At 41.3% G+C, this 26,847-nt stretch overlaps 2 protein-coding genes across 2 annotated transcripts in view; one reads left to right on the top strand and one right to left on the bottom strand.

The window, feature by feature from the left end:
- SQOR (sulfide quinone oxidoreductase) overlaps nucleotides 1-12,616 on the top strand; it is a 97,720-nt gene extending 85,104 nt beyond the window's left edge. The window contains exons 8-10 of the mRNA XM_077471826.1: nucleotides 2,962-3,029; nucleotides 5,726-5,904; nucleotides 12,512-12,616. Coding sequence (XP_077327952.1) covers nucleotides 2,962-3,029; nucleotides 5,726-5,904; nucleotides 12,512-12,569 — 305 coding nt within the window. The 3' untranslated portion in view covers nucleotides 12,570-12,616. The remainder of the gene's footprint in view (nucleotides 1-2,961; nucleotides 3,030-5,725; nucleotides 5,905-12,511) is intronic.
- An 8,892-nt stretch (nucleotides 12,617-21,508) lies between these two features.
- LOC143962841 (nicotinamide riboside kinase 2-like) overlaps nucleotides 21,509-26,847 on the bottom strand; it is a 31,654-nt gene continuing 26,315 nt past the window's right edge. Inside the window, exons 6-8 of the mRNA XM_077472308.1 lie at nucleotides 22,909-23,015; nucleotides 22,740-22,818; nucleotides 21,509-21,683 (exon numbers count right to left, since the gene is read on the bottom strand). Coding sequence (XP_077328434.1) covers nucleotides 22,742-22,818; nucleotides 22,909-23,015 — 184 coding nt within the window. The 3' untranslated portion in view covers nucleotides 21,509-21,683; nucleotides 22,740-22,741. The remainder of the gene's footprint in view (nucleotides 21,684-22,739; nucleotides 22,819-22,908; nucleotides 23,016-26,847) is intronic.

The following is a 26,847-nucleotide window of genomic DNA, read 5'->3' as shown; positions in this document are numbered from 1 at the left end:
AATGGCTATTATAGCTGCTAACAGTAATTACGGTGTTCTCCCGGCAGGGACAGCTTCCCTCCCCCCTTTCTCTGCAGGTAGAACACTATGGGGCTGATTTACTAAAGGGAAAGAGGACTGTGCATTTTGCAAAGTGCAGTTGCTCAAGAGCTTGGTAAATGAGCAGAAACTCCGATGAATTCCATCATCCAATCATATGTAAGCAAAAATGCTGTTCTTTTAATTTTCCTTGCATATAATTGGGTGCTTTTTTCAAAGTGAAACCTTGTCTGATTTACTAAGCTCTGGAGCAACTGCATTTGCAGAATGCAATTGAACTTTGCAAAGTGCACGGTCTATTTGCCTTTAGTAAATCAACCCCAGTGATTCCGTGAGAGGGACTGACGGTCTTGATGGGGGAATCAAGCAATTTATAGGTTTGCAGAAAAGAAAATCACTCCGTCTTTTTTTTTTTTTTTGTCTTGTTCATTCAACCCGCTGGTTGAACGAGAAAAAAAAAACATCTCCTAGGGGCTGCCTTACTTGTCATAGGGACTGTAAGTCAAATCTGAGCCATGTTGTGTTCATCTATGGATGCACATAGCCTGGTTTGGGAGTGCCCCCATAGTACACAGCAGGGTAGGAATAGCGGGAAGCATTGGCAGGGAACCCAAAAAGTGCAAGTGAGGGATTCCCGTCTGCTAAGGCCATTGCCCAGAGCAGGTAAGTATAACATGCTTTTTATTATTTTTTTTTTATTTCTTTAATATCACTTTAAGGCCTTTTTTTTGTTTGTTTTGTTTTTTTTGTTTCTGGAGATGTAAAAAAGCAAAAATGGTACCAATTAACCAGCAACCTACAGAGATCAAAGCACTTTCCACTCATCCAGCTGCTTACAGTTTGGTTGGAAAATGTATATCTCTATAGGTCCTGACAGATGTCCTTAATGGTCCCAGTGTTGTCTGTAAAATATCCCCATCTCCATGGGTGGAAACATGCATGTTGTTGGCTCATTGTGCATTTGTGTAAAAAAAAACTTTTACTATAAAGGTAATTTGGCAGCCAGATAAAGTGCAAGACATCTCGCTATTCCTGTTTTACAGAATGGACTGTGACAGTGACAATGGTGCCCAACTTGAAGGGGCCTAAAGGGCCCAGGGGCGGACTGACAACTCACAAAGCCCCCGGGCAATAGGAGATTATGGGGCCACCCGGCAATAGGAGAAGATTATGGGGCCCCCAGGCAATAGGAGATTATGGGGACACACAGTATACACACACCCACACACAATATTCACACACAGAATACACATACACACACTGAAAAGGTACTGGAGAGGTGGGGCAGCTATAATCTTGGGATTTAAAAAAAAAAAAGGATTTTAGATGCTGTCCCTGGTTTGATTGAGGCTGGCAACCCTGATGGGGCCCCTTAGTGGCATGGGGCCCTTGGGCAGTGCCCGAGTACCCGAATGGTCAGTCCGCCCCTGAAAGGGCCGCATTTGTTTCTGCAAGTTGAGTTGGAAGGTTGCATCTGAAAATCAGACAATTGTCATTTGTATCATAATAAAACCATGAAAAGGAATGCATATAGTTGTAATAACACATTTCAGGTAGATCAGTCCTCAGGGGGGTCCTCCTCTCACTTGTATACTGCCAATGTATCCCCTTCCTACACCAGCCTGTATGGAAGTGATGTGCTGCCACAAATACAGCCATGCAAGGAGAAGTTGCATTCAGCTCTGAGCAGCTGGGAGGCAGCAATAATAAACCACCCTTGATTGGTGTCGGTGGCAGCAATTATAACCTTTAGAAAAAAGAAACAAATTCTTGCGAGCTACCATGTGAGCATTCAATTAGAGTAGCAAGACAGCTGCTAGCAGTGATCACGTCCCATGTGTTCGTGCCAACCTTATCTATACACCAATAAATGCTGTGCTATCCAAATACAATCATAAAAATCCCAAACGTATAGTGCTATAAAGTGTTACAATCCTATGTGGTAAATGCCATGCATGTAATGCAATCCTATACAGTTAGAAATTGCAATCCAATAGTGAAATATCAACGATAATCCTCTGCGATTAAAAATTGCAATCTCATGCAATCTCATGCGATAATGCTGTAATCTGAAGCAGCCTAATTACTACATATATTGTGATCATATGCAAATTGGAAAATCACAATCTTCTGCTATTTTACTACAGATTATCCAAAAACTGCTGCAGTCCTGTGCAGTATTTGTAATAATATCCGATAATAGTAAAACATATGCAATGATAATGGCAGTCTAGTGCTATAATGCCAATGATAATCCTATGCGATTAAAATTCCAACAATATGAAATAATAGTAAGCATGTGCAATAATAACAGTACCAATATAAGTCACTATTGCAGCTCTACTTATAAAGTGCATCCACATTCAATTATTACAATAAAACACACATGCAACGTTCTGAAAGTGCTCTTGTGCAAAACTGATTGTGCATTAGTGTGCCAATAATAACCTTCAGCATTGGTGTCAAGGGCAGCGATAACCACACTACCCCAACATTGGTGTTCAGTGGTTACCACTCTCTTGTGCAGTGTCCTCCTTCCCCAATGATGTATACTCCATAGTGATATAGATCAGCCAACAGGCAGTGCCAGCGTCATTCGGGTGCCAAGTGCTGGAACACAGAAAACATTCCAGCACTCGGCACCCCCTGCAATTTTGGATAGCCTGTAGCTGGGAACCGCAAAACAAGTCCCTGCCAGGTGGACATCTCTAGTCTATGGCATTTATAAAAATGACGGCAAAGGAAAGAGTTGTACACAGCGCCTAATCAAAATCTGGTTAATGCTAATATTTTACATATAAAACAGAGAATAAGAGCAAACTACAATCATTGCACAGGAACTGCTATTATTTTGTTGTATATAAGGTGTTTAATACTAAATCTATGAGAAGATTCTGACGTTTTTGTTGTGTTTGGTTTTAGCTGCCCAGTCAGCAGTACTGGATAAGACTATCTCCTTGGTTATGAAAAGCCAAAAGTCCTCTGCCAAAGTAAGTAATATATGAATATGTGACATCCATCTAAAGTGCTTCATTCAAAGACCCCATTAAAAAGAGGCTTATTTTTTTCAAAACCTGAGCCTGTGTGGGAATCTACAGGGGGAGAGTCTGGGGATGTAGAATAGGTAGTAGTGGAAGGAGAACGGGGATAGTGGGGTTAGTACCGAAAACTTCTACTAAATAGCTTGACATGTTAAAAAAAATTATTTTTTCTTTCTTTTTTATTCTGTCTGTACTTTTTTTTTTTTAAATATATGTTGATAATAACCTGGGGTCTCCATGGTTAAAGAAAAAGAGCCTGCAAAGTAAAAGCATAATGGGCTAGTATGCATTGCATGCTAGCCCATTATGTGACACTTACCTGCAAACGAAGCCCGTGCTGTCCCCTGTGCAGGCCGTATCCATCTTTGCCCCTCGTCCTTCCAGGGCCACGGACTCTGGCTCTGTGGCTTCCCCCCCCATTCATTGAACTTTTTGGCCTAAAAGCAAAACGCTGTGTGGGATAACTGACACTGCACATTACCCTGTACAGGGCTGGACTTACCATTGGGCTTGACTGGGCTGTAGCCCATGGGCCCCGCCCAATAGGGGGCCCCGCTGAGATACATAGCCGAGTGTACTCGGCTTCGCCCAGCTCACAGTCACGCCCAGTCCCACCCTATGATGGTCATAACACAGGGACGCCATTTTTAAACTTCAAGGCTGCAAATGACAAGGCTACACTGACAAGGCTGCAAATGACACTGACAAGGCTGCAGATGGATGGGCAAGGCTGCATTGCTGGGCATTTAAATGTAAGTTTATTCCTTAAAATTCCCTCCTAAACTTGGGGCACGTGTTATACGCCGATGAATACGGTAATGTATAGAAGGTAGGGCCCGAAAGAGACTCAAGCCCAGGGGCCCCTACCACCCTAAGTCCTGTCCTGACCCTGTACACACCATCCCCACCATTAAACATGGTGGTGGCAGCATCATGTTGTGGGGATGCTTCTCTTCAGCAGGATTAGGGAAGCTGGTCAGAGTTGATGGGAAGATGGATGGAGCCAAATACAGGTCAATCTTAGAAGAAAACCTGTTAGTCTGCAAAAGACTTGAGACTGGGGTGGATATTCACCTTCCAGCAGGGTAAGGACCCTAAACGTACAGCCAGAGCTACAATGGAATTGTTTAGATCAAAGCTTATATATGTGTTAGAATGGCCCAGTCAAAGTCCAGACCTAAATCCAGTTGAGAATCTGAGGCAAGACTGGAAAATTGTTGTTCAGACTCTCTCCATCCAATCTGACAGAGCTTAAGCTATTTTGCAAAGAAGAATGGGCAAAATTTTCACTCTCTAGATGTGCAAAGCTGGTAGAGACATTCCCAAAAGACTTGCAGCTGTAATTGCAGAGAAAGGGGCTTCTACAAAAGTATTGACTGGGGGGGGGGGGGGGGGCTGGAAACAAATGCATACAACACTTTTCAAGGCACTGTATAACAAAATGTGGCATCAGGGAATAACTGGAGGTGCATGAAACAGATATTCTCTGCCTCTAACGACAAAGTTGGTCAAAATAAATGTTTCCAATATGGAAACCTGCATTGGCAAAGAATATTCATTAGGAGCAAACCCCATATTCCTAGTGGGTGTTTCTTTGAAGGACTAGAAGATATAGAAGGCACATACCAAATATGCTTGTATGTGGTTATCCTTAAGCTGGCAATATACAGAACAAATTTTCTGCATAATTTCGCAGAACTGGCTGAAATTCTGTTCATGTGTGGCCATGTCTGCACTCTCCCGTCTGGCATCTTTTTTTTCTTTTAACATTACTGTTTAATAGTAGATATTAGTAGGTGACTTGTTAGTATGATATGGTATATACCATGTTGAAGACATCATTATTGTACTCACTGATGACAGTGGGTTGATTAGTAAAGTTATCTGCATTTTTTTTGGGAAGATTTAACATGAGCTGACCTATAATTTTTTATTTTTTTTTGCAAAACTTTTTAACGTTCGTTTTGGATAGAGTGGAGAAGGGTTTGAACACCTATTAGTTTCCCATTTCTGTCTGTGCCCCTTTTAGGGAGATTTACCATTATTGAAAGTAAAAAAATAAAAAATAAAAATAAAAAAAAATAAAACACAAATTTTGGTTTGCCACAGAAAAGTAATAGAGTGGAAATCTTCCAATGGAGGAATTCCCTTAATTTGTCGGGATTATCTATTACTTCCTGTTTGGCTATGGGACAGGAAGTGAAGGTAAATCTCCCCAATGGGACACAGATTGCAAAACAGGCTTATAACCTTTGTATACTCTATCCAAAAAAAAAAGAAAGAAAAAAGGTTTATCTATAGTTCTACTTTCAAAGACTGCAAATTTAAACCATTCTTATTACATGTGATTTATTTACTGTATATCAATTTGGAAAAAGAACATTAGCTGAATGTGTTTTTTTTTAAAACTGTTGTACCTTCGTGAAGAAAAAAAAAATTACAATAATTGTGGATGTTTAGATTAGATTAAAAAACATCTAGGCCATATGTATTAGTATGGAAATGTTCATTGTTTCGTGGCTTTATTAAAATGATTATCCTGAAAACAGCGATGCTCCTTTCAAACATGAACTAAAAAAAAACTCTACACAAATGAAGAGTATATTCCTTGTTTAATGAATTCTAATGTTCTTCATTGTGTGCAGTATGATGGGTACACTTCATGTCCCCTGGTGACAGGCTACAGCAAAGTGATCCTGGCTGAGTTTGACTACAACCAGCAACCACTAGAGACCTTTCCCATCGACCAGAGCAAAGAGAGATGGTCCATGTACCATATGAAAGCAGACATGATGCCGTTCCTGTACTGGAATTTGCTTCTTACGTAAGTTATCTTCAAGAATTGGATTGTTTTTTTAATGTACATTTTATTTCAGGCACCTAAAAAATAAAAAAAAATAAAAAAATATTAGTAGTTACCTAATAGCTGAAATTTAGGAGGTGCCACAGTACCTAGAGTTAGGCCTCGTACACGGCTGCTGGTAAACGGACATTCAAAGGCAGTTGGATACTCCTTTTTTTTTTTTTTTTTTTTTTTTTTTCAGCTGCCCCTGAACTCATCCAATGTTATCTTATGTGTACACAGGTTCCTTTGTCGTTTTTAGTCAGTTGAGTTTATATGCCTTCTTCAAAAAAATTTGTTCAGACGCTGAGTGTAGAGTCATTTCAAGCGCCAAACGCGGTAACGCGCGTTTAGCTGCGTTTCGTTTGCAGGCATTTTTCATTTTTGACTGTTTTGAAAAAAAATTGTTTTCAAATGCTTCTAAACGCAAACGCGGCTAAATGCGCCATGTAAATGTGGCAAAACTGACATCTTAAACGTGGGTTACTATCTGTCAAGTTAAATCGATCAGGAGAAGTTCTAGAAACACCCCGTGTACATTAAGCCTTAAAGTGGTTGTAAACCCTTACAACACACTTTGACCTACAGGTAAACCTAGATTAAGGCTTACCTGTAGGTCCAAGAAATATCTCCTAAACCTACATGGTTTAGGAGATATTTGCTGAAAGACAGGCACCGCTGTCTACGGTGCATGCGCCGTTAACAGCGGCGTGCAGGCGCACTGAGCGCGCCGCTGTCAACGGCGATATGTCACGAGTGGCGGCTCCCATGCGCAGGAGTGACCCCATCGCGGCTTCACCGAATGACAGCGGCGGAGCAGCGAGACCCACCGAGAAGATGGATGCTCCGGACTACAGGGGACAGCAGTGACTACGCTGGCTCCTGTGTCAGGTAAGTGACACATAATGGACTACTATGCGATGCATAGTAGTCCATTATGCTTTACCTTTGCAGGGAATCAAAGAGGAAGTAAACCCACCAGGGTTTACATTCTCTTTAAGGTGATAGTAATGTGAGATTTTTGACTTGTACCTACAGGTAAGTTTTTATAATGCGGCTTACCTGTAGGTATGAGTGGATGTCTCCTAAACTTCCACCACTTAGGAGATCTTCACATAAACAGGAGCCAATTACATCACTGCACATGCGCTCTGTACTCGGGGCACATAAAGTGCTGACAAGTCATCATGGCCCAACCATTCAAATGGGCAGACAGCATGAACCCGGAAAAATACTGGGTGAAGTTGGACGCTCCAGGACCGGAGACAGAGCAGCACTGGAGGTCTACAGTTGACAGATAAGTCTGCCAAGTGGCTATTTTTTAGCTGAGTTTACTGCCACTGAGGCTTAGGCTCATGCTCAGTCTTCCCTCTTGGCAGCAGTGTTTGGGTAGCAAAAAATGCCTGATGCTTGTAAAAGCATGTAATGAGTTTAGGGGGGTTTAACCCTTTCATGACTAAGCCTATTTTTGGCATTTGGTGTTTACAAGCTAAAATCCATATTTTTTGCTAGAAAATTACTTGGAACCCCCAAACATTATATATATTTTTTTAGCAGAGACTCTAGAGAATAAAACGGCGATTGTTGCAATATTTTATGTCACACGGTATTTGCGCAGCGGTGTTTTTAAACGCAACTTTTTGGGAAAAGGGACACTTTCATGATTTAAAAAAAAAAAAATGTAAAATTAGCCCAATTTTTTTGCATAATGTGAAAGATAATGTTACGCCGAGTAAATAGATACCAAACATGTCACACTTTATAATCACACGCACTTGTGGATTGATGACAAAGTACGGTACCTAAAAATCTCAATAGGCGATGCTTTAAAAAAAAATTTACGGTTACCAGGTTAGCATCAGAGGAGGTCTAGTGCCAGAATTATTGCTCTCGCTCTGACAATTGCGGCGATACCTCACATGTGTGATTTGAACACAGTTTACATACGCGGGCGCGACTTCCGTATGCGTTTTCTTTGCTTCACGAGCTCGCGGGGACGACGGGCGCTTTAAAAAATATATATATATTTTTTTTAAATGACTAAATTGTTTTAAAAAAAAAATTTGATCACTTTTATTGCTGTCACAAGGAATGTAAACATCCCTTGTGACAGTAATAGGCGGTGACAGGTACTCTTTATGGAGGGTGATCGGGGGTCTAAAAGACCCCCCACCCCTCCTTTACACTTCAATGTATTCAGATCGCCGAAAACGGCGATTCTGAATACCGTATATCTTTTTAAAACCGGCGCCATTGTTGTATGCCAGTGACGTCGCTTCCGTGTTTACTATGAGTTTCTCCCCAGCAGCCGGAGGCAACGGACATGGTATCGGTGCTCCCGATCGATCGGGAGCACCGGTAACAGCAGCGGGAGGGGGTGACGTCCCCTCCCGCTCCTCCGGCATAACAGCCGAGCGGCTTTTAGCCGCATCGGTTGTTATGCCTGGATAGCCAATCGCCTGCTGAAGAAAACTGTACCGGGATGATGCCTGCAGGTGCGGGCATCATCCCGGTATACCCCCCGGAAGCCGAGTACGCAGATCTGCGTACACTCGGCGGGAAGGGGTTACAGGTGTCAAGCACTTTGATTGGCCAGAATAATAATCCCATAATGGCCATTGAAATAAATAAAAGCTCAAGCGATAAGCACACCTAGCGTTAATGTGCATTTATACAAGCGTCAAGCTTTTTTTTTCTGCCAAAACTCTGCTGCTCCTGGATGCACTGGCATCCACCTCTGCCTCTAAAAGTCTGTGTGTGCATAGATGCAAGCTAACATGGAGGGGCGTTTAGAGGCAGGGGAAAATAAACACCAGATGCCCCTATGAGCAGCTGGAAAACTGTCCTGTGTGCATGAGGCATTAAAGCCCAGGAACACTGAAAACCCTTGATTGGCTAGAAGGCTAGACATCATTTATACCAACTACTGATACAGTTTGGGTCCAGTTTTGCAAATAAAGGAGATGCAAAAACCCAAGAGAAGCAGAATTTCATTTTGAAAAACCACTAAGTGAGAATGAAAGCATAGCTGCTATTGGGGTATAAATTTGGCACACTACATTTCAGTTTGAAGCGCTCTGGCTTATTACATTTTTTTAACAATATGATCTTAGGAGGAACAAACAGTAGTGTCATTCTCAGAGTATTCCACCATAAGGCCAAAGAGCTGTCCAATTACGATATCTTCTTGCACCCTCAGCGTGAACGAAGTTCCCCCTGGGGTTCCTTGTGTCACAGGAAGTGAAATTTTTAATATTTCTCAAAAAAAAATTTTTTATGTATATATATATGTATGTATATATGTATGTATATGTATATATATATATATATAATATATGCGCCAGGTCACCAGGCATATGAATTAGAGCAGGCAGGTAAGGCTTCAAATAGGGTGGCCTCGGGACACAGAGCATTGTCACTGTCCAAGGTAAGGACAGCGGGTGGTGGTGGGGAAGTGTGTTGTGGGTTAGTGCCACCAGTGGCCTGGGGGGGGGGGGGGGGTTGTTTGGTGACCCCCCCCCCCAAAAAAAAACTGTTTTGCAGTTTACCAATTCTCTACATGTGAGGGATCCATTTGATATATTCTTTTAGGCTTACTTTCCTTTATTGACACCTGGCAATTTGGCAAACAAGTCTGTTGTTCAACACCACAAACTGTTCTGCAGATGTAGCAGTTACAGGGTCGAGACAACCCATTTACCACTGGCAGGGTTGTTTAAAATAATCATCTTTTACTCGTTTATGTAAAAGCTTTATTCCAAAAATAAGAAACCAATGTTGCTTTAACTGCTTATAAAGTGTTAGTTGGCATTAAGCTTTGATTTGTTACTGTATCTAAATCTTCTAGTACATCAAAAACTCCGCTTTCCCCAGATTAAAGCAGTTGTGACCCTAAAAAAAAATCGGGTTCCTTTTTAAAGCATGTTAAGCAGCATAGTGCTTCTGCAGTGTCATTTGTCCCTTTCTGTGCTGAAAAATAGCTGGTTGATCCTGCCTGTTCCTGTATCCCCCAATGACCACGGTAATCATGGCTTCGAATCCCTGATATCGTGGTCAGTTTACGTGCCTCTGTCTTCCCACTGTGTTCAGTCTCACACCTCTGCACCTCCCTCCCTACCTGTCAGTTCCTAGTCTGAGAGCCGCTCTTCATACCTGCCCCTGCTCTCCCATCACTATTCCATGGGGCTGAAAAGTTGTTAATGACAATTACTGGCAGCCCCTCTGTTATAACAAGCTATACTACAGTGTCTGTTTTATTTTTTAATATACAGCTAAATAACTTATTGCACAGTGCCATTGTGCAGTCACATGACCTCCCAGTTGATGTCGGAGGGGAATCTCAGCCCCTTCTGCTGTAGTCCTCAGACCAGAGGAGAGCGACAGGGGGTCATGTGATCACACAGCGGAGATGTGAACTAAGGTATTCAGCTGCATAATTTAATAAAAACAGACACTGTGTAGTATAGCTTGTTATATCAGAAGGGCTGCCAGTAATTGTCATCACTAACATTACAGCTACTTTGGCTGAATGGGCACCTTTGACATCGGCATTGGCAGAGTGGGGGCACTCTAATACAGGAGGTGTATTACTGGCCAGATCGCAGTTGAAAAGAGTGGGCAAAAAGCCTAAAAAAAGAAAAATAATGCAGCCACCACATTTAATGATTGGTAGGCTGCAATATATTACACTTTTGATTTGGGGTTCTAAGGTAAGTATTGGGGTAATACTTATCTTAGAACAAAGCCGCCAGTCACGGCACGGGCCCTGAAGAAACTGCACAGGTGGCTTTTTTTTCAGAATGCATGCACCGTTGACATAATTGTTGTAGTATACAGTAAATATCTTCTAAACAGTGCAAGTTTAGGAGATATTTACAGTACCTACAGATAAGCCTTATTGTAGGCTTACCTATAGGTACAAAAACAGGGGAATTTACTTCCTCTTGACGTCCACTTTTAACCGTAGTGGAACAGGAATATCCATTTAATCAGGATACGATTATGCAGGGCCACTGACAGGGGGGTACAGGCAGTCCAGCTGTACCTGGCCTAAGCCCCATTGGGTCAACAGGGGATACCAGACCTGAGCCCAGCAGGAGCTGTCATTGGGTGCAGCATCAGGTAGACCAGGGGTGCCCGGCCACATGTGGCCTATGGAGCCCTCTGATGTGGCCCGCAATTCTGTTCTGGGACAGCAGTAGAGGAATCGAGCGGCTGTGGAGCAGAGCTGCATAAACCGATGCTTCCCGTATAGCACCGTCTCCTGTCAGATGTGGAGTGATACCAAATGCACCTTCCAATTGGGACAGCAACAGCCAGCGATACCTGAATGGAAGACTGTTAGGTTTATTACTGAAATCACACTGTATATATGGGCATATCTGTTCTGCATTGGTTACTGGGCTGCTTTCAAACTGATCCACAGGTACAGCGCAGTGTGCCTGCGGATTGCCTGCACTGAACCATAGACTTCCATAATTACCTGTGTGTTTGGTGCACTTTCAGAAAGTTCACCACACCTGCAGGATATAATAGAATTCTATGGCAAAGTGCAGCTAACCCACAGGTACATTGTACTGCACCATCCATGTGGGTAAATCACAGGGCATTAGTGTGAAAGCAGCCTTAAGCCACTTTCACACGATTGGTCTGACTCAATCGGACCCTTCATTCACCTCCTATGAAGCAGCAAATGTAAATGGACTTGTGTCCGCCTACCTCCAATCCGATCCACAAAAAAAAAGGGGGATTCATCCCCTTCTGTCTGATTGGATGGCCTATAGAGTAGAGCGGGCAGTGTGCGCTCAGCATATGTGGAGTGGACACGGACCTGTTATCTGCTCGCTCCACTCATTGTGGCCCGACTTAAACCAAATAGTTTAAGTGGCCCTCGCTCTTCAAAAATTTGGGCACCCCTGAGGTAGACTGTATGAGAAGACTCTGTACCAGCTAACATTTGCAACATTCCATACCCATTGCCCACCTAAAAACACAGGCAACTAATCCCTGCCCACTTGGGCAATAAGCTTGCCAATCGCTGTACACTGGGGGTGTGGCTTACAAATGCCTGTCGACGCTGCTGTTTCCCAAACCTTTCTTTTCATTGGTTGGCTAGAGCAGCGTGTCTGTGGCAGGGTGCACAGGCATCAGATCATATCAGCAGTGCCGAATGCTGAACTGCCTTACGAAGTCCTGGAATGAAGGGGAAAGTAGGAGACAGACTGCCAGAGAGGTGAGTAATCTGAGGCCAATCTTACAATAAACTGTGTAAATTTTCATTTCAATCTTGTGCTGATGAAATAAGTAAACAAATAAGTAAACAAGAACTAGCAGGAGGAAACCAATCTTGGAAAGTATTTTTACTATAAAAAAAGTAGGTTGATGCTTGGAAAAGAGTAGAGGTAGTGAGTCAGTCAACAGTAAGTGGATTCAAACATGCTTGGGACAAACATAGATCTATATTTAGATTTTAAAAAAAACATATATAACTCGAAAATAAAAATGAGGCAGACTTGATATTCTGCTTGGTCTTTTTTTTTCTGTCACTTGTCTATGTCTCTGAACCATAAAACATCTCGTCTCTTTGCAGGGGATACTGGGGAGGTCCAGCCCCCTACAGGAAGATCATGCACCTTGGAATGAAATAATATGAACAATACAACCACTGTCACATCACAAGCCAAACACAGAGTGGTGCTGTGGATACGAGAATTGGGTATATAATGCCACGTCCCGATAAATTGGATTTTAAAGAATAGGTTTGCAGATGGTGAACTTTATAGGCACAACACAGGTATGAATTAAAAATTGATTTATTACAAAAACATATAAAGCAATTGCATTAAAATTCATTGGCTATTCACAAATATGCCTTGAAGCAGGAACAACACACCACCTACATAACATATAAAATAATATACTTAAAATGAGGGACCAAACAGGTCACTCTCCAATACTTAATGAAATAGCATAGAGGTGTGTCATAATACAGCTCAGTCCTACATGTTGCGCCTATTCAAAAGATGCTTCTTTAGGAGGTAATGGCGTGTTCACAGCTACCTCTACTACGCTCGATGGCTGTCACGTAAGCGGAGAGTTGAAGGGGATTTCCATCCCGTAGGATGCCCTCTGGGAACTATTTACACATGGATAATGAAGCTATATATTTAGTGGGTGTCCCCTTGATTAATCCAGATATTGCCATATTAGTTACCCATCAGCACTTAATGGTTTTAAAAGCCACCATCAATCGCCCCAAGGCTTCTTGTGTGAGGCCGTCTCACAGATTGATCTAGGCTGTGTGAAGATATCTCTCCCCTGTATCCCCAGCTGTGCTGTGGACTTTATTCTCTGCTTATTTCTCCCTTGTTTGATTATAAAACGAACATGCCATAATCTCCTGAAGAAGCGTCTTTTAAATACGTGCAACATGTAGAGCTGAGCTGTATTGTGACACACCGTCTTTCACTTATACACTATTTCATTAAGTATTGGAGAGTGACCTGTTTGGTCCCTCATTTTAAGTATGTTATGTAGGTGGTGTGTTGTTCCTGCTTCAAGGCATATTTGTGAATAGCCAATGAATTTTAATACAATTGTTTTGGATGTTTTTGTAATAAATACATTTTTAATTTATACCTGTGTTATGCCTATAAAGTACATCATCTGCAAACCTATTCTTCAAAATTTTTTTTTTTTTTTCCTTTTACAGAGAACTCATGCTTTGACAAAACAAACTGCTGCCCTTTTTTTTTTTTTTTATCACTTTTCTGCTGATAAATCATGTATTTTTTTAAAGAAATCTTTCTACATTAATAAAGTCTTTAAACATAGTGTTGTGATTGCTTGTGTCATAACCCAGTTATCTTAAAGGGATTGTAAAGTAAAATTATTATTTTTTTTAAAAATAACAAACATGTTATACTTACCTCCACTGTGCAGCTCGTTTTGCACAGAGTGCCCCCGAACCTGCTCTTCTGGGGTCCCTCGGCGGCTGTCTCTGCTTCCTCCCGCAGGTACTTTTCACATTCATGTGAGCTCCCTCGCATGGTGAGAAGCATCTGCGGTTGCACTCCCGTGATACAGCTGGCTGTATCACACAGCCCCGCCCCCCGCGTCAGTGGATGTGATTGACAGCAGCGCAAGCCAATGGCTGCGCTGCTTTCCATCCATCCACTCCAGCCAATCAGCGACCAGGCTGAGTGGTGAAGGACGGGATCTTTCGAGGGGTGAGGCAAGTTAAACGGGGGGCTGGGGGCGCCGGCACTGTCAGATGTTTTTTCACCTTAATGCATAGAATGCATTAAGGTGAAAAAACATTTACCTTTACAACCCCTTTAATTGCTCAGTGGCTTTTGGTAGTACATTTTGATAGAAGGCTTTGAATCTATTTCATTTGTGTGGTCTCCAATACTACATATGATTTAGTTACTGGTCCCAATGTTCTTGTGCATACGACATTATAGGGGGCAGGGCATTTACTAAACGCAATTAGACTGTGCACTTTGCAAGTGAAATTGCACTAATTTTCCCCAGAACTTAGTTAATATGGTGACGCTTCAATATGTATAAAGAATACTCAATCAGGTGTAAGGAAAATAAAAAAGCTGCATTTTTGTTTGCACATGATTGGGTGATGGAAATCAACAGCGTTTCACCAACTTTACTAGGCTCTGGGAAGAATGAGTACAACTGCACAGTCTTTTTGCCTGTGGCTGACCTACTTAACCACTTCCTGCCCAGGCTAATTTTCAGCTTTCAGCACTGTTGCACAATTGTGTGGTCATACAAACGTGTATCCTAACTAAATTTTTATAATTTTGTTCACACAACCAGAGCTTTCTTTTAGTGGTCTTTAATCACTACTGGGCTTTTTATTGTTTGCTAAATAAATGAAAAAAGACTGAAAAAATTTGGAGAAAAACATCTTTTTCTTTGCTTCTTTTATAAAGTTTTGTAAATAAAAAATTGTAAATAAATTTAGCCCAAAATATATTCTGCTACATATCTTTGGTGAAAAATAACCCAAACCAGGGTATATTAGTCTGTAGGTAAGTTATAGAATCCAATAACTATGGTATATATGTTAAAATGTATCAATTCTGATGTACTGACGCCTGACGGCCTATCGCATTGCTTGAAGCCCTAAAATGTATCTCCCAATTGACCCCTTTTCAGTGCAAGATATTTTTAGTAAGAGACACGGTGATTTTATTTTTTAAAGTTGTAATATTTTGGAAAATTAATAATTTACATACTGTCACCTGTGGAGTACAGAGTCATCATATAACTGGTATGGTGGTGGTCAGGGTCAGGTGACAGTACAAAAATACACTGTGACCAGAACAATATAATGTTACCAAAGTAACATAGTATGACGTTGGGTAAGTAATCAGGATTTTTTTGTTTTATACATTGTTTGCTTATAGCGCTGAATTACATTGCTATAAGCAAGCATTTTACTGAATTCAGTAAAACTGATTCATTCTGTTTGTTTTGTTGTGATTAATCACATGGTACAGATGGGCTGTGATTGACCCCGTTTGTACCATGTGATCAAATAGATCAGTCACAGCTAGCAACATAATTGTACACAATGGATGGCATGAAAGGAAGCCATCCATTGTGTACAACTGTCACGTGACCTGCTGCGATTGGTGACAGATTGCGTGGCCCCACAAGTGGTGCTTTCTGAAAAATGTCATATGCTGTCCAGTCAGGATGGAAAAGCCACCTCTCACCTGTCATCCTAATATAGGCCGGATGGGAAGGTGTTAATGTGGAAGTAAAGTTAATTTTTCAAACACTTTGCTGACATTCAGGGTATTTATGACGGAAGAGACCCTATCAGCGTCCTCCTGCCCGTCAGTGTGCAGGTACCGAAGTGATGTCATCGTGGCCTGGCCTATAAAACGGCTAATGGGACAGAACCCGGAAGGAAGACTGGGTCAAAATGGAAGTGCTGGAGCACTGCTGGCTTGATCCCACCACAACACTGGAGAGCATAGTTTAACAGCCAAGTCTGCCATAATGTACTTATATACAGTGCATGCTAGCACATTATGGCATAACCCACCTGGGGGGACCCTAAAATGAAAATTATTTAGCGGAGTTTACTACTTTAATAATATCCTTCAGCAAAGTGTATTGATGGTTTAAAAGTTAGGCAGTGAAAGCATTTGAAGTTGGTTAATGATATTGTTGTAGACATTTGTTAAGTTGGTTTAAGAGCAACTTAATTCAAGTCATCATAGTTACGTGGCTCTAAATACCTATGCTATTTGTATAGATGTTTTGTTTGGTTAGAGTACTGTAGCCAAGGTTGAAGTACATTCAGATAGGCACCTTTAGAATCAAATCAGAATATTCTAGTGCCAGATACATTAAGTAAAAGCATGAGTGAAGTTCTAACCCCTTCCACCAAGGTTTCTTCATAGCTGTTACCACTGGGAAGGTTTGTTCTGACCTCCGATCTCATCTGACATCACCATGGGCAAAAGCAGCAGAGAAAAACCTGGCTGATGTTGCATTCAGTCCCAACTGTACTAATATATTTATGTTCAGGTTACCATTAAGCATATATGATCTCGCTTCCTGTCCTGTAACTAGTGTCAGAGACTATTAGGATTAAGATGTTTCCTCATTTATTGTAGCACAAACTGCAATAAAAACACTTTGTGCTGGTGACAACGGGGGATAGGAAATATCAGAAAAAAAGTGTTCTATCCCTTCCCTAAGGAGAATGTTTGTTCCACATTCAACTTCTTACTTAAGTATTTTCTGATTGTGTGCAGCATATACTCGAGCTGTTGTATTACCAGAGTTTAATGATAGGATGACTACAAACACAATGGATTCCTAGCATAGCTTCCAGAGCCTGTCACAGAATTGGATGGATCCCAGCATAAGTATAGTCTATGGCTGCAGAGGAAATTGAGCCAAAACACAAATTCTATCTCCATAACTGGCACACGAAACCCAACACTGAACTCCAGAGAGATGCAAAAGATTTCCATACAATGTAATTATTTAGTAACCAGTTAGGGACCTAGGATGGCCCTTGTACAACCTAGAGTGCTTCCTCAGTGGGAACACACCTGTAACTGCTGGACCTTTTCATAACCTGTGTACTGCAGGCATCAGATCTTTCTGCACCAGTTATTTTAATGTGTAATAATGTCAGTGCTTATTGAAATGTAAATGACAAACATACATTCAAGACATCCGTTTTGAAGCCAATACATTATAATGCTGCCTATAGTGGGTTGGGACACTAGCAAACAGAAAAATTGTAAACCAGCCTCTCTATAACCCCTCTTATACCCAGCAAGCCTGTTTTTTTATTTTTTGCTATTGTCCCAGGAGTGTGGATTTAATTTATGCTGAAAAAAGGCTAGAGCCTTTGACACTTTAATTTTTTTTTTTCTCCCCACCCCCCCTCAAAATACTTTAGTAGAGAGTCCTTACCACAGACACTTGAGCTGGTTTTTGCATAGCAGCTATTCAGGCTCAGAATTTCCTCAGCACTAGCTTTGGAGGCTGTACCCGATACCCGCAAGAGCTATCCTGAAACACGACCTCTGGCAATGGGCTCAGCATTGTGGTGCTGTCCAGACCTTAGTGTGCTGTTGGATAGCCATTGAGTGCTTTTTAAGGTCCATAGCTGTGGCACAGCTAGTTATAATGACCTGTCTCTGAATACTCAGCAAGGCTGTTTGCATTATTGGATGCCTTTTCAAAGTTCCTACAGGAAGGGTTGAGGGATCCAGCACTGACATACACTGGGTGGAGTGTTCCACACAGGAAAAGTGCCTTTCCCAACATTTCCTCATCAGTACCAGCTACCCAGATTTGTGAGGACTTGCCTCACAGCATAATCTGTCTGCATTTGTGCTCTGCAGATGCAGTTTTCACCAAGACGCACAGAAGACAGGCTGCTGCCACAGCCAATACTTTCCTAGTGTGGTCCTGGGGGGTCTTTACTTGGTATGCCCAGAAGAAACCAGCTCCCGTAATCCAGAACCTGGCCCCTGTTGTCATAATTGGAGTCTTTCTCTGCTCCATCGGGCCTCCCCCATGCCCACAGGGACCTCCATGATCACTCTGGACTTCTGAGCCATTTGTACTCAGATACTGAGGCACTCCACCCACACAGGCTCCAAGCATGTAACCACTGCAGAGCCTGTCTCCGATTCACCTGAGCCCTAAATGAAATTGGGATATTACCATCTCTGATTCAAAGTCCCAACTGTCCACCTTTGGAGACTTTGAGGCACTGCAGTGTCCTGCTGTTTAGATTTACAAGTGGTTTCAAACCTTATCAATGTAGTGCATGTTAACATGCATCTAGAGGATTAGCCGTCCAGGCCTTGGGTCTTTTAGGGCTCCAACAGCTGCAAAGATTTTTCCAGTACACCTGCTATTTAGGTCTAGTGTGTCGAACCTTTGCTTTGAAGGAGGGCATTCATAAAGAAGTGCTCTGCTCTTACTGAAGGATGCACCAGTGATCCACCTAAACAGGTCATCTTTTAGGATTTCCCTGACAGAGTACCTCTGGAAATCATAGTATGAATTAACAAGTTTAGTCCTCTGACCTGTGTTGGAGGTAACCTTTTTTTGTCAAACTGAATAGGTAGATTTCCTCAAGCAGGATCCCTCAGCCACTGGTAACCTGAGTTAGCTTTTCAGTCAGGATTAAATAAAAAAAAAATAAAAAAAAAAAAAGCGGTCAAGCGGAAAGTCCAAACACCTGCAAGCTTCAATGGGCTAGGGCTTCCCAGGTGTATAGCATGGTCTGTTCCTCACCAAGGCCGAATTCACACCTATGCAGTTTTAGGGCTGTTTCACACGACAGATCCCTTCAGGTCTGCCTGTCAGTTTTTTTTAGGCGGACCTGAACGGATGCTCCATAGACCTCTATGGAGCGTCAGATGTCAGTGGTGACATGTCCGCTGACATCTGACCCGCTCTGATCTGAAAAACCTACTTTTCCATCAGGCAAGGGATAACGACGGACTCTGCAGGCCATCGTCATCCGATCTCCCATAGGGGAGAGCAGCGCCCTGACGGGTCCGTCCCTGCAGTGAGCAAGCGGATATCCACGGGGCGGCTCATCACGGATCCGCCCCGTGTGAAAGAGCCCTTAGTGTATTTTGCATATTTGCACTGCAGTCCATTTAACATGGTGTCCTATGGAACACATTCTGTAGTGCAAATCTGCAAAATACAACAGGCGCCAAAACAAAGTTTCACTTTGAGGGTCATTGGTCCCTTACTTCCCTTTGAGAGACTCCTAACAGTCTTTTCGCTTGTTGATATTTCAGTTTTAGGGCCTAAAATCAGAGTAATACACCCAGATGGTGAATGTGGGTTTCCCAACACAGACAGTCCCCACTTTACCAGGGGATCCCACTGTGACAGGTTGGTTTCCTGGCCTTAATTCAGTTGGACATCACTAACACGTTTCAGGCCTTTCACCTATAGAAAAGTTTGGTCCGTCTTCCTGTGACAGGAAGAGCAGCCTGGTCCTAACAATGCTGAATATGCTATTTTTTACCACTTTGTCTTCCTGAGACAATAAATTACCATTTGAATTTCCTCAGCTTGTAGTCTTCTCATTGAAGGGTGGGGGTTCAGTACCAGGGTGTTCCTCATCTCCTGCATGGCAGAAAACATCCATTGTTGGATGGCTGCGCTATTCTGGACCCTCAGCAGGCAGGACATGCTGGCATCCTGCTGCAGGTGTGTTCTGGATTTTTAACTGTCTGGGTCGCTGCTTATCCTTTTATTCTTCTGGTGTATCTGTAGAACAGCATCCCTGCCTAGCTTTGTGGGGTACCTTTTGTTCACCCTACTCCCTTCAGTCAGGCTAGTCTTCATACTAGCACTCTAGGGGGGTGAGGAGAACAAAAAAAAAGCTCAGGCTTGAGCAACGGTACTAACCATCCAATGTTGGTACAGTAATCACCCCTGTTGTCTATTATGACAGGTTACAATCCCCCACCAGAACACTACAGTCAGCACTCAGCCATTGGCTGAGAGCTCTGATCGGGAGCCAACCAGAAGACTTTTGTCACGCCTCTTTGACAGAAGCTGGCCAAATGTCAGCTGGTTACTATTGAACCGGCCAACATTGAGCCTGTGTGTACTAGGCTTTAGTTATGGCAGTTCCTTGGTTTGCAGAAGGCTTTATCTTATCTGGCTGAGATTCAGGTACTGGTTCCTTCAGGAGATTCTGAACAGGCAGTTCTCCATTTTATTCTTTATTCTCTCTGTGCCTGTTGGCCACCTCACCCCACAGAGCTAATGTTATTGATGCTGGGGCAATTTCTGCTCCCATTGGCCACAGTCCAGTCATCCTAAAGACTGAAAGGCTGAAAAGTGGCCTTTTGTTGAGGTTTGGAGACCCCTGCTTTAGAGGGACTGGACTGTGGTAGTGGAAGCAGAAAAATGTTCTGATGCTAGTAACCATGATCCCGACATGGGTTTTAACCCTCCCCTACTAAAGTTGCACACATACACTTTTTCCAGCTCTAACTGCCAGAGACTGGTCACCTAGGATTTATAGCTAGTCACAGCACATAAAAAAACATTCACAGTCATACAGCATTAAGGATACATGCATTAAAGGAAATCTGTGGCAGTTTTCTGAGAGATTTCTGATATTCAGTTTTTATAATTTAATACACATCACACAAAGCTCATACATAAATAAAGGAAGATGGCTTCACAAAAGATATTAAACACAGTATGGCCATGCAAGGTTTATAAAAATTACAAAAAGCAAGTTTGATATACAACATGCTTTTAGGTTAGTGCAAAAATAGAACAATAAAAAATAATTCGATGTCCTTTTTGACAAATAAAAATTGTAAAAATATATATAGCCAATTCTGCAAGTCATCCAACATATGGACAGGAAAACTACAAGGAAACTATCCCTGGGGGGACACAGAGCAAACAGATCTGCTTCATAGAAGGTTAGCTTTAACTTCCATGCTTTTCAGAATCAGGTAAACAAGCCAATTTTCACAACTCAAGCATTCGACACAAGAAAAGCCATGACACACTATGTGGCAAGTGTGATTTCTTGCTAGGATATCTTTGCCATCTACATGGATTCATAAATACCTAACCCCTTTTGTGGCTCAACTGTAGTATTGTGCCAACATAATAGGAAACCTAGGCCACTTTTTAAAGTGCACTGAAAAACAATTGTATACATTGCAGCTGGTCGGTCCATAAATGCAGTGGGGCTGCATTTGTTTATCCCCTAGATATTTGCTTGATAAAATCACCCCTGCCAGTGTTACTCTGATCAGACAATATAAATTAGAGCTGCCATTGTATTGAATTCAGTCATCCAGTGACCAAAGCAAGGTCCACACACAATAATGGGAGTATAGCAGATAATGCAAATGCATAGAATCTCTCTAAAGAAAGGTTTGGCAAGGCCTTTCTTCAGTAGGCCACGATGAATCTTTAGAACACATGCAGCTTCACCAGGAAGCACTGGAATCCCAGGAAAAAAAAAAAAAAAAAATCTAAGCTTTCTTACAAAGATGTGACAAGTAATTAAAAACAACCATTTTTTTTTAAAACGAAGTGTTTATTTGGGTGGAGTGCTCTCTTTTCAAAAACGTATTTCCAAAATGGTTCTCTTCAATCAAAAATAAATAAAAAAACCCTGATGGAGGGAGTGTAAAATAAATTAAAATCCATAATGCATCTATGGTGTAAGGCCACTTCTTATTGCAGTTTAACTGTAAAATAAAAGAAAAGGCAAACATTAGAACATAAACATGAATCCCAACATCAGGTAAGTAAACAGATTTGAAGCAGAACCACACATACAGAAAGCAATATGGCTGGTTTACAGAATAACTACAGAAAATAAAATTTTCTCTCCAAAAGGAAATAGTAAAAGGTTTTATAGGATACCCCCTATAGAAAAGTGTAAAGGTGACATGGTATCAAGTCAGAGGTGTCGTAAGTGAGCCACGCAGAGGTAATCCCTTCCATATGAGCATACAAGATGGGCCAATACAAATTTGTAATTTTTTTTTGCAAAATTTACACAGGTTGCCATTGGTAATTTGCTATACAGACTAGCAAGACCACCATCAAAAACTGTACATACATCTACAGAGGTCAATGAGGTCCTCTAGTTGCTAGGGTATAATTATACAAATAGTAATGTGAAATGTGTATTGTATATAATGGTTCAGTCCTAGATCAAAAACACCTTAATGTATGTGCTACATACAAATCATATTTTTGTGTAGGGAGGGCTTTAAAACAAAGTTAACCTTCTGAAAAAAAAAAAAAAAAAAAAAAAAAGTATATAAGCTAAAACTCCAAGGCTGGTTTAGAGGCACTTACGGGTCTTGTAGAGGAAGAGGAACAGCAGTGTATTTATTGTTAACGTTTCAATGAAGCACAGTCTATCTCAAAGATAGTCTGCGCTTCATCAAAATGTTTGAAAAATAAAATAAACTGCTGTTTTTGATCTTCCTCTACTGCAAGACCCTAAAGTGCCTTTAAACCAGTTTGGATTGGCATGGGATTTCTATGTGGGTGAGCACCTGGGCATTTACTTCAAGCATAGAGTGGTGTGGCTACCCTTAGAAATAAAATGAATATATTGCATACACACTTTGCAGGAAAAAAGTTACTCTGTACTTGGCGATTATCAAAGAAAGAATTTGGACGGATACCAGAGTTCGGGTTCTTTCCATTATCCTTTAAATACATATTGGATTGCAAGTCTTTCAAAAAGATAAAGAGCCTATAATTCTAATAGAAATACAAGAAAATACCTTCAATTTAACAGATTTAGCACATCTCCATATACTCTGTTAAATAATTCCTCCCGTGTGTGTGTTCCATCAAGCTTTTCTATAAAGAAAAAATAAATAAAGTAATATTTATATTACATGAAATGCAAAAGTTGCCTGTAGAGAGACATGTATAGTACCAAACACTTACCCACACAAACATTCAAGTCTTCCATAATCTTCTTGTGTTTCACATACATTGGCCATACATGGCCATCAAAAAGTCCCGGTGGATCTGGAACGGTGTAATTTCTAGAGCTGTTGACACAACATTGAAAAGACAATGACATAATAAATTAATTATATATAATAAAGGAAAAAAGCAGGCCCCGCCGTGAATTCTGTTGTGGAAAACTCATGTCAATAATGTACTACCACATTATAAGGAAACATACCATAATAGAGGATGCCCCAAAAAATACACGAGAGTGTGGGCCAGGTGGCTGGCTGAGGCGTCCACAAACTGAACATGTACATGTTGCCACTTTACGGGTGGATGGGATTTTTGTTGCAGTGGGTGCCTAGTATCGATTTACTCCTTTATTTGCTTTTTAGATAGTGTAGCTACTGCTATGGGTTTAGTTCATTTCTTTTATAGTCCCTTACGGCCCGACTGAAGAATTTGGTCCTTAGATATCTCAATTGAGTGGGAGCCAACCTAGCACCAAGTTAGTTGTTGTTTGTTCTTGTGGACGTGCTACAGCTGTAGAATTAATAATGTTGGAAACAACTCATTGGCCCCTGCGTGGGTCTAGTCCTGGTGCTGTGGCATGTTTACTGTTACCTGTTGACTGTCTTAAACTCAATAAAAATATTTTCAAAAAAAAATAAAAAATTTATATAATAAAGACCAGAGAGCGTTGCTATTTTAGACACTTGATGGTTATATGAGACTGTTGTGAGCAAGAAGTTTCCAGTTTCTCAGCACATAAGTGAAGTAGTTTGTCAAATGTAATTTTCCTAATCAAAGAGACCTCCTTTGCAGTCTCCTGGTCAGACATGTACTGGTGGGTAGAGTGAGCGCTAACTCTTACGCTGTATATTTCACCATCAGACTGCTCATAAACAAGGGTGAAGGAGAAGGAGGGGGGGGGGGGGGGAGAAAGGGCAACTTAAAATAGCATATAAACAGTCACAAGAGGAATAATGACAAGAAAACAAGTCATAGCTTATGAAAGTCCATATCATGTAGTTGAAAAACCAACTGTAGAAGGCAGCCCCTTTTGAAGACTAAGAAGCAGCAAGGCAATCTTCTAGGAACACTGGAAATGGACACAGAGGCGCCACTCTAAGTGCAGTATTAATAGAGTGCTAAAAAAAATAAATAAAAATAAAGTAGAATTTGGTACTCGCAAAAGTATACTAGCAATAGGCATGTAAAACAAGAAACTGCCAAACATCCATGGAGTGGAATCATTCTGTGAGCTGGAGGACGGTGGTATTCAGTAGAGCAAGCTGGAACATACACTGCCGACACTTCTGGTTGGTGGAACGCACGCCAACAACCAGGGGAATGATGTCCCTTCTGGGTGTTGTAGCGGATGGCCGAATAGGCGACGCGTTTGCGGAGCTACACTCCTTCCTCAGGCCTAACGCGGGCAGTGATTGGACTGGAGTTATATGGCCAGGAAAAAGCCCTGATTGGCCAAAACAACCAGCATTCGGATGGATGCTGATAAGGAACACACTGGGTCACTTGTGGATAGCATGCAAAAGAGATGTTCGTGGAATACTTGACAATTATCTAAACAATTGTGTAAATATATAAAAAGATGTGTACAGCAGATAAAGTAAAAAAACAAATACAAATTAATGAAAAATTTAAAAAACAAAAAAAAAAAAAAAGGGAAAAAAAAAAACAAAATGTTTAATAAATGATGAAGAAAAAAAATGAAAGAGGGAAAATATAAAATGATTACATTTTTTAAACTAGGATAAACATAGGAATGGAAAACACAATAATATAAAAAAAAAAAAAAAAAATTAAAAAAACTTTTTTTTTTTTTTTAAAACCATGAATAAAAAAAGCTTTTTGCAAAAAGGAAAGAACCGAAACACTGTTTATGATGTAGTTGACCTAAAAATAAAAACTCAAGCTCCCAGAGATTTAAGATTTAAAAACTGGACCTAAAAGATTGAAAAGAACCACAGACTTCTCAGGGGGACTTTACATACATGCCACTGTTCTTAAGCATACGTCACAGGGGTTCAAAAAGAACTAGAGATGAGAAAAACGTGCAATCATGTTCAATTTTTTTTCCATTTTTTATTTCTATTATTTTCATTTATATTCTTAATTATTGTGTTTTCATTCCTATGTTTATCCTAGTTTCAACAATTAATCTTCATTTTCACTTTTTCATTTATTCATCAAACTTTTATTTTTCACTTTTCATTTCTTAAAATTCATTCATTTGTATTTAATAAAGTAGAAACAATCTGCTGTATGCATAGTTTTACATAATATTTTCTATATACACAAAATTGTTTAGATAATTGTGAAGTATTCCATGTACATCTCATTTGCATATATACTGATATTGCTTTCCCATTTTTGCATACTATCCACAAGTGATCCAGTGTGTTCCTTAGCATCCATCCGAATGCTGGTTGTTTTGTCCAATCAGGGCCTTTTCCTGGCCATATAACTCCGGTCCAATCACTGCCCACATTAGGCCTGAGGAAGGAGTGTAGCTCCGCAAACGCATCGCCTATTCGGCCATCCACTCCAGCACCCAGAAGGGACGTCATTCCCCTGGTTGTTGGCGTGCGTTCCACCAACCAGAAGTGTCAGCAGTGTATGTTCCAGCTTGCTCTACTGAATACCACCGTCCTCCAGCTCACAGAATGATTCCACTCCATGGATGTTTGACAGTTTGTTTACACGCCTATTGCTAGTGTACTTTGAGTACCAAATTTTAAGTTTTTATTAAAGCACTCTTAATACTGCACTTAGAGTGGCGCCTCCATTTCCAGTGGTCAGACATGTACTGTCTGCAGTTTTATTATGTATGCCAATGTATGCATCTTCGCTGTCAGCCAGAAGGTGCCTGTGCTTATCAACTTGTGTTAAAGTGTTTGAAAAATAAAGGATGGGAAGGATCCTGCTCTCTTATAGCAGATTAAACAGCAGTGCTTGTGCTTAACCTGCCCCTCTAAACTGTAAAATAAAAATAAAGTTGATTCGGCCACCTCCTCTGCCCACCTCAGTGTACTGACCATGATAATCATGGCTGCTGAGCCCAGACTACCGTGGTCAGTTTACGTCCATCATCTGTGGCTCTCCTGTCCCCCTTCCAGTCAGTTCAGCGTCTGTGGTGACCTGACCGACTGGATGGGGTAGCTGCATAGTTTGCCACTGCCCCCCAAAGAAAATATACCACCAGCCGCCACTGATATGGGAGGTTGGAGCTTGGCACTGCTGAAAAGGCCAGTACTCTGCCCATCGTGCTGATCTGATGCAGTACAAAAAAAAAGTAAATAGACTGAATCAAGGAGTATGCAGATTAGCAGTCTGGGCATTCCTCATTGGCATACTTATTACAGGCCAAGGACAACAAAAGTATTTGTAAAGAAACTAACAAAAAAGGTGGCAGCCTTGGTTTTCCCCATCAGTACAGGTTTGTTACATCACATAACTCATTCTACAACTCCGTACAATTGTCTGGATTTCAGAAGCACAAATTAAAAGAGGTGCAGGCACTGACATCTGTGGCAGGGGCTGCTCTGTAAGATAGAAGACCTTGGTGAATCCTTGCTTGCCCTTTCACAGCAAGCACTTTAGCTGTTCCTATAGTGATAAGGAGAAGCACGAGTTTGACTCTAATTCTGGCACACAATGTCTGGAGATAGGCACTCAGCCATACTGTATTATCACAAGGTATGACTTAGCAAGAAGATAGATACTTTTGTTCTCTGAGATCTAGCTGATACACAGCATACAGGGAACAGCTGGTAAAACCAGAAGAGTGAAAAAGGCATAGAGCAAAACTCTAGACAATATTTTTTTCTCCTGCTGTATAAATATATTGCTCCCTTTAATGCATGCATACGCCAGGGAATAGGGCAAATGTTTGCCCTTCCCCCAGAG

The sequence above is a fragment of the Lithobates pipiens genome, unplaced genomic scaffold (genome assembly GCF_037356315.1).
Source record: "Lithobates pipiens isolate NorthernLeopardFrog02 unplaced genomic scaffold, aLitPip1_a1.2 Scaffold_8, whole genome shotgun sequence".
Taxonomy (NCBI): Eukaryota; Metazoa; Chordata; class Amphibia; order Anura; family Ranidae; genus Lithobates; species Lithobates pipiens.
This window is presented reverse-complemented; position numbering and strand designations above follow the sequence as displayed.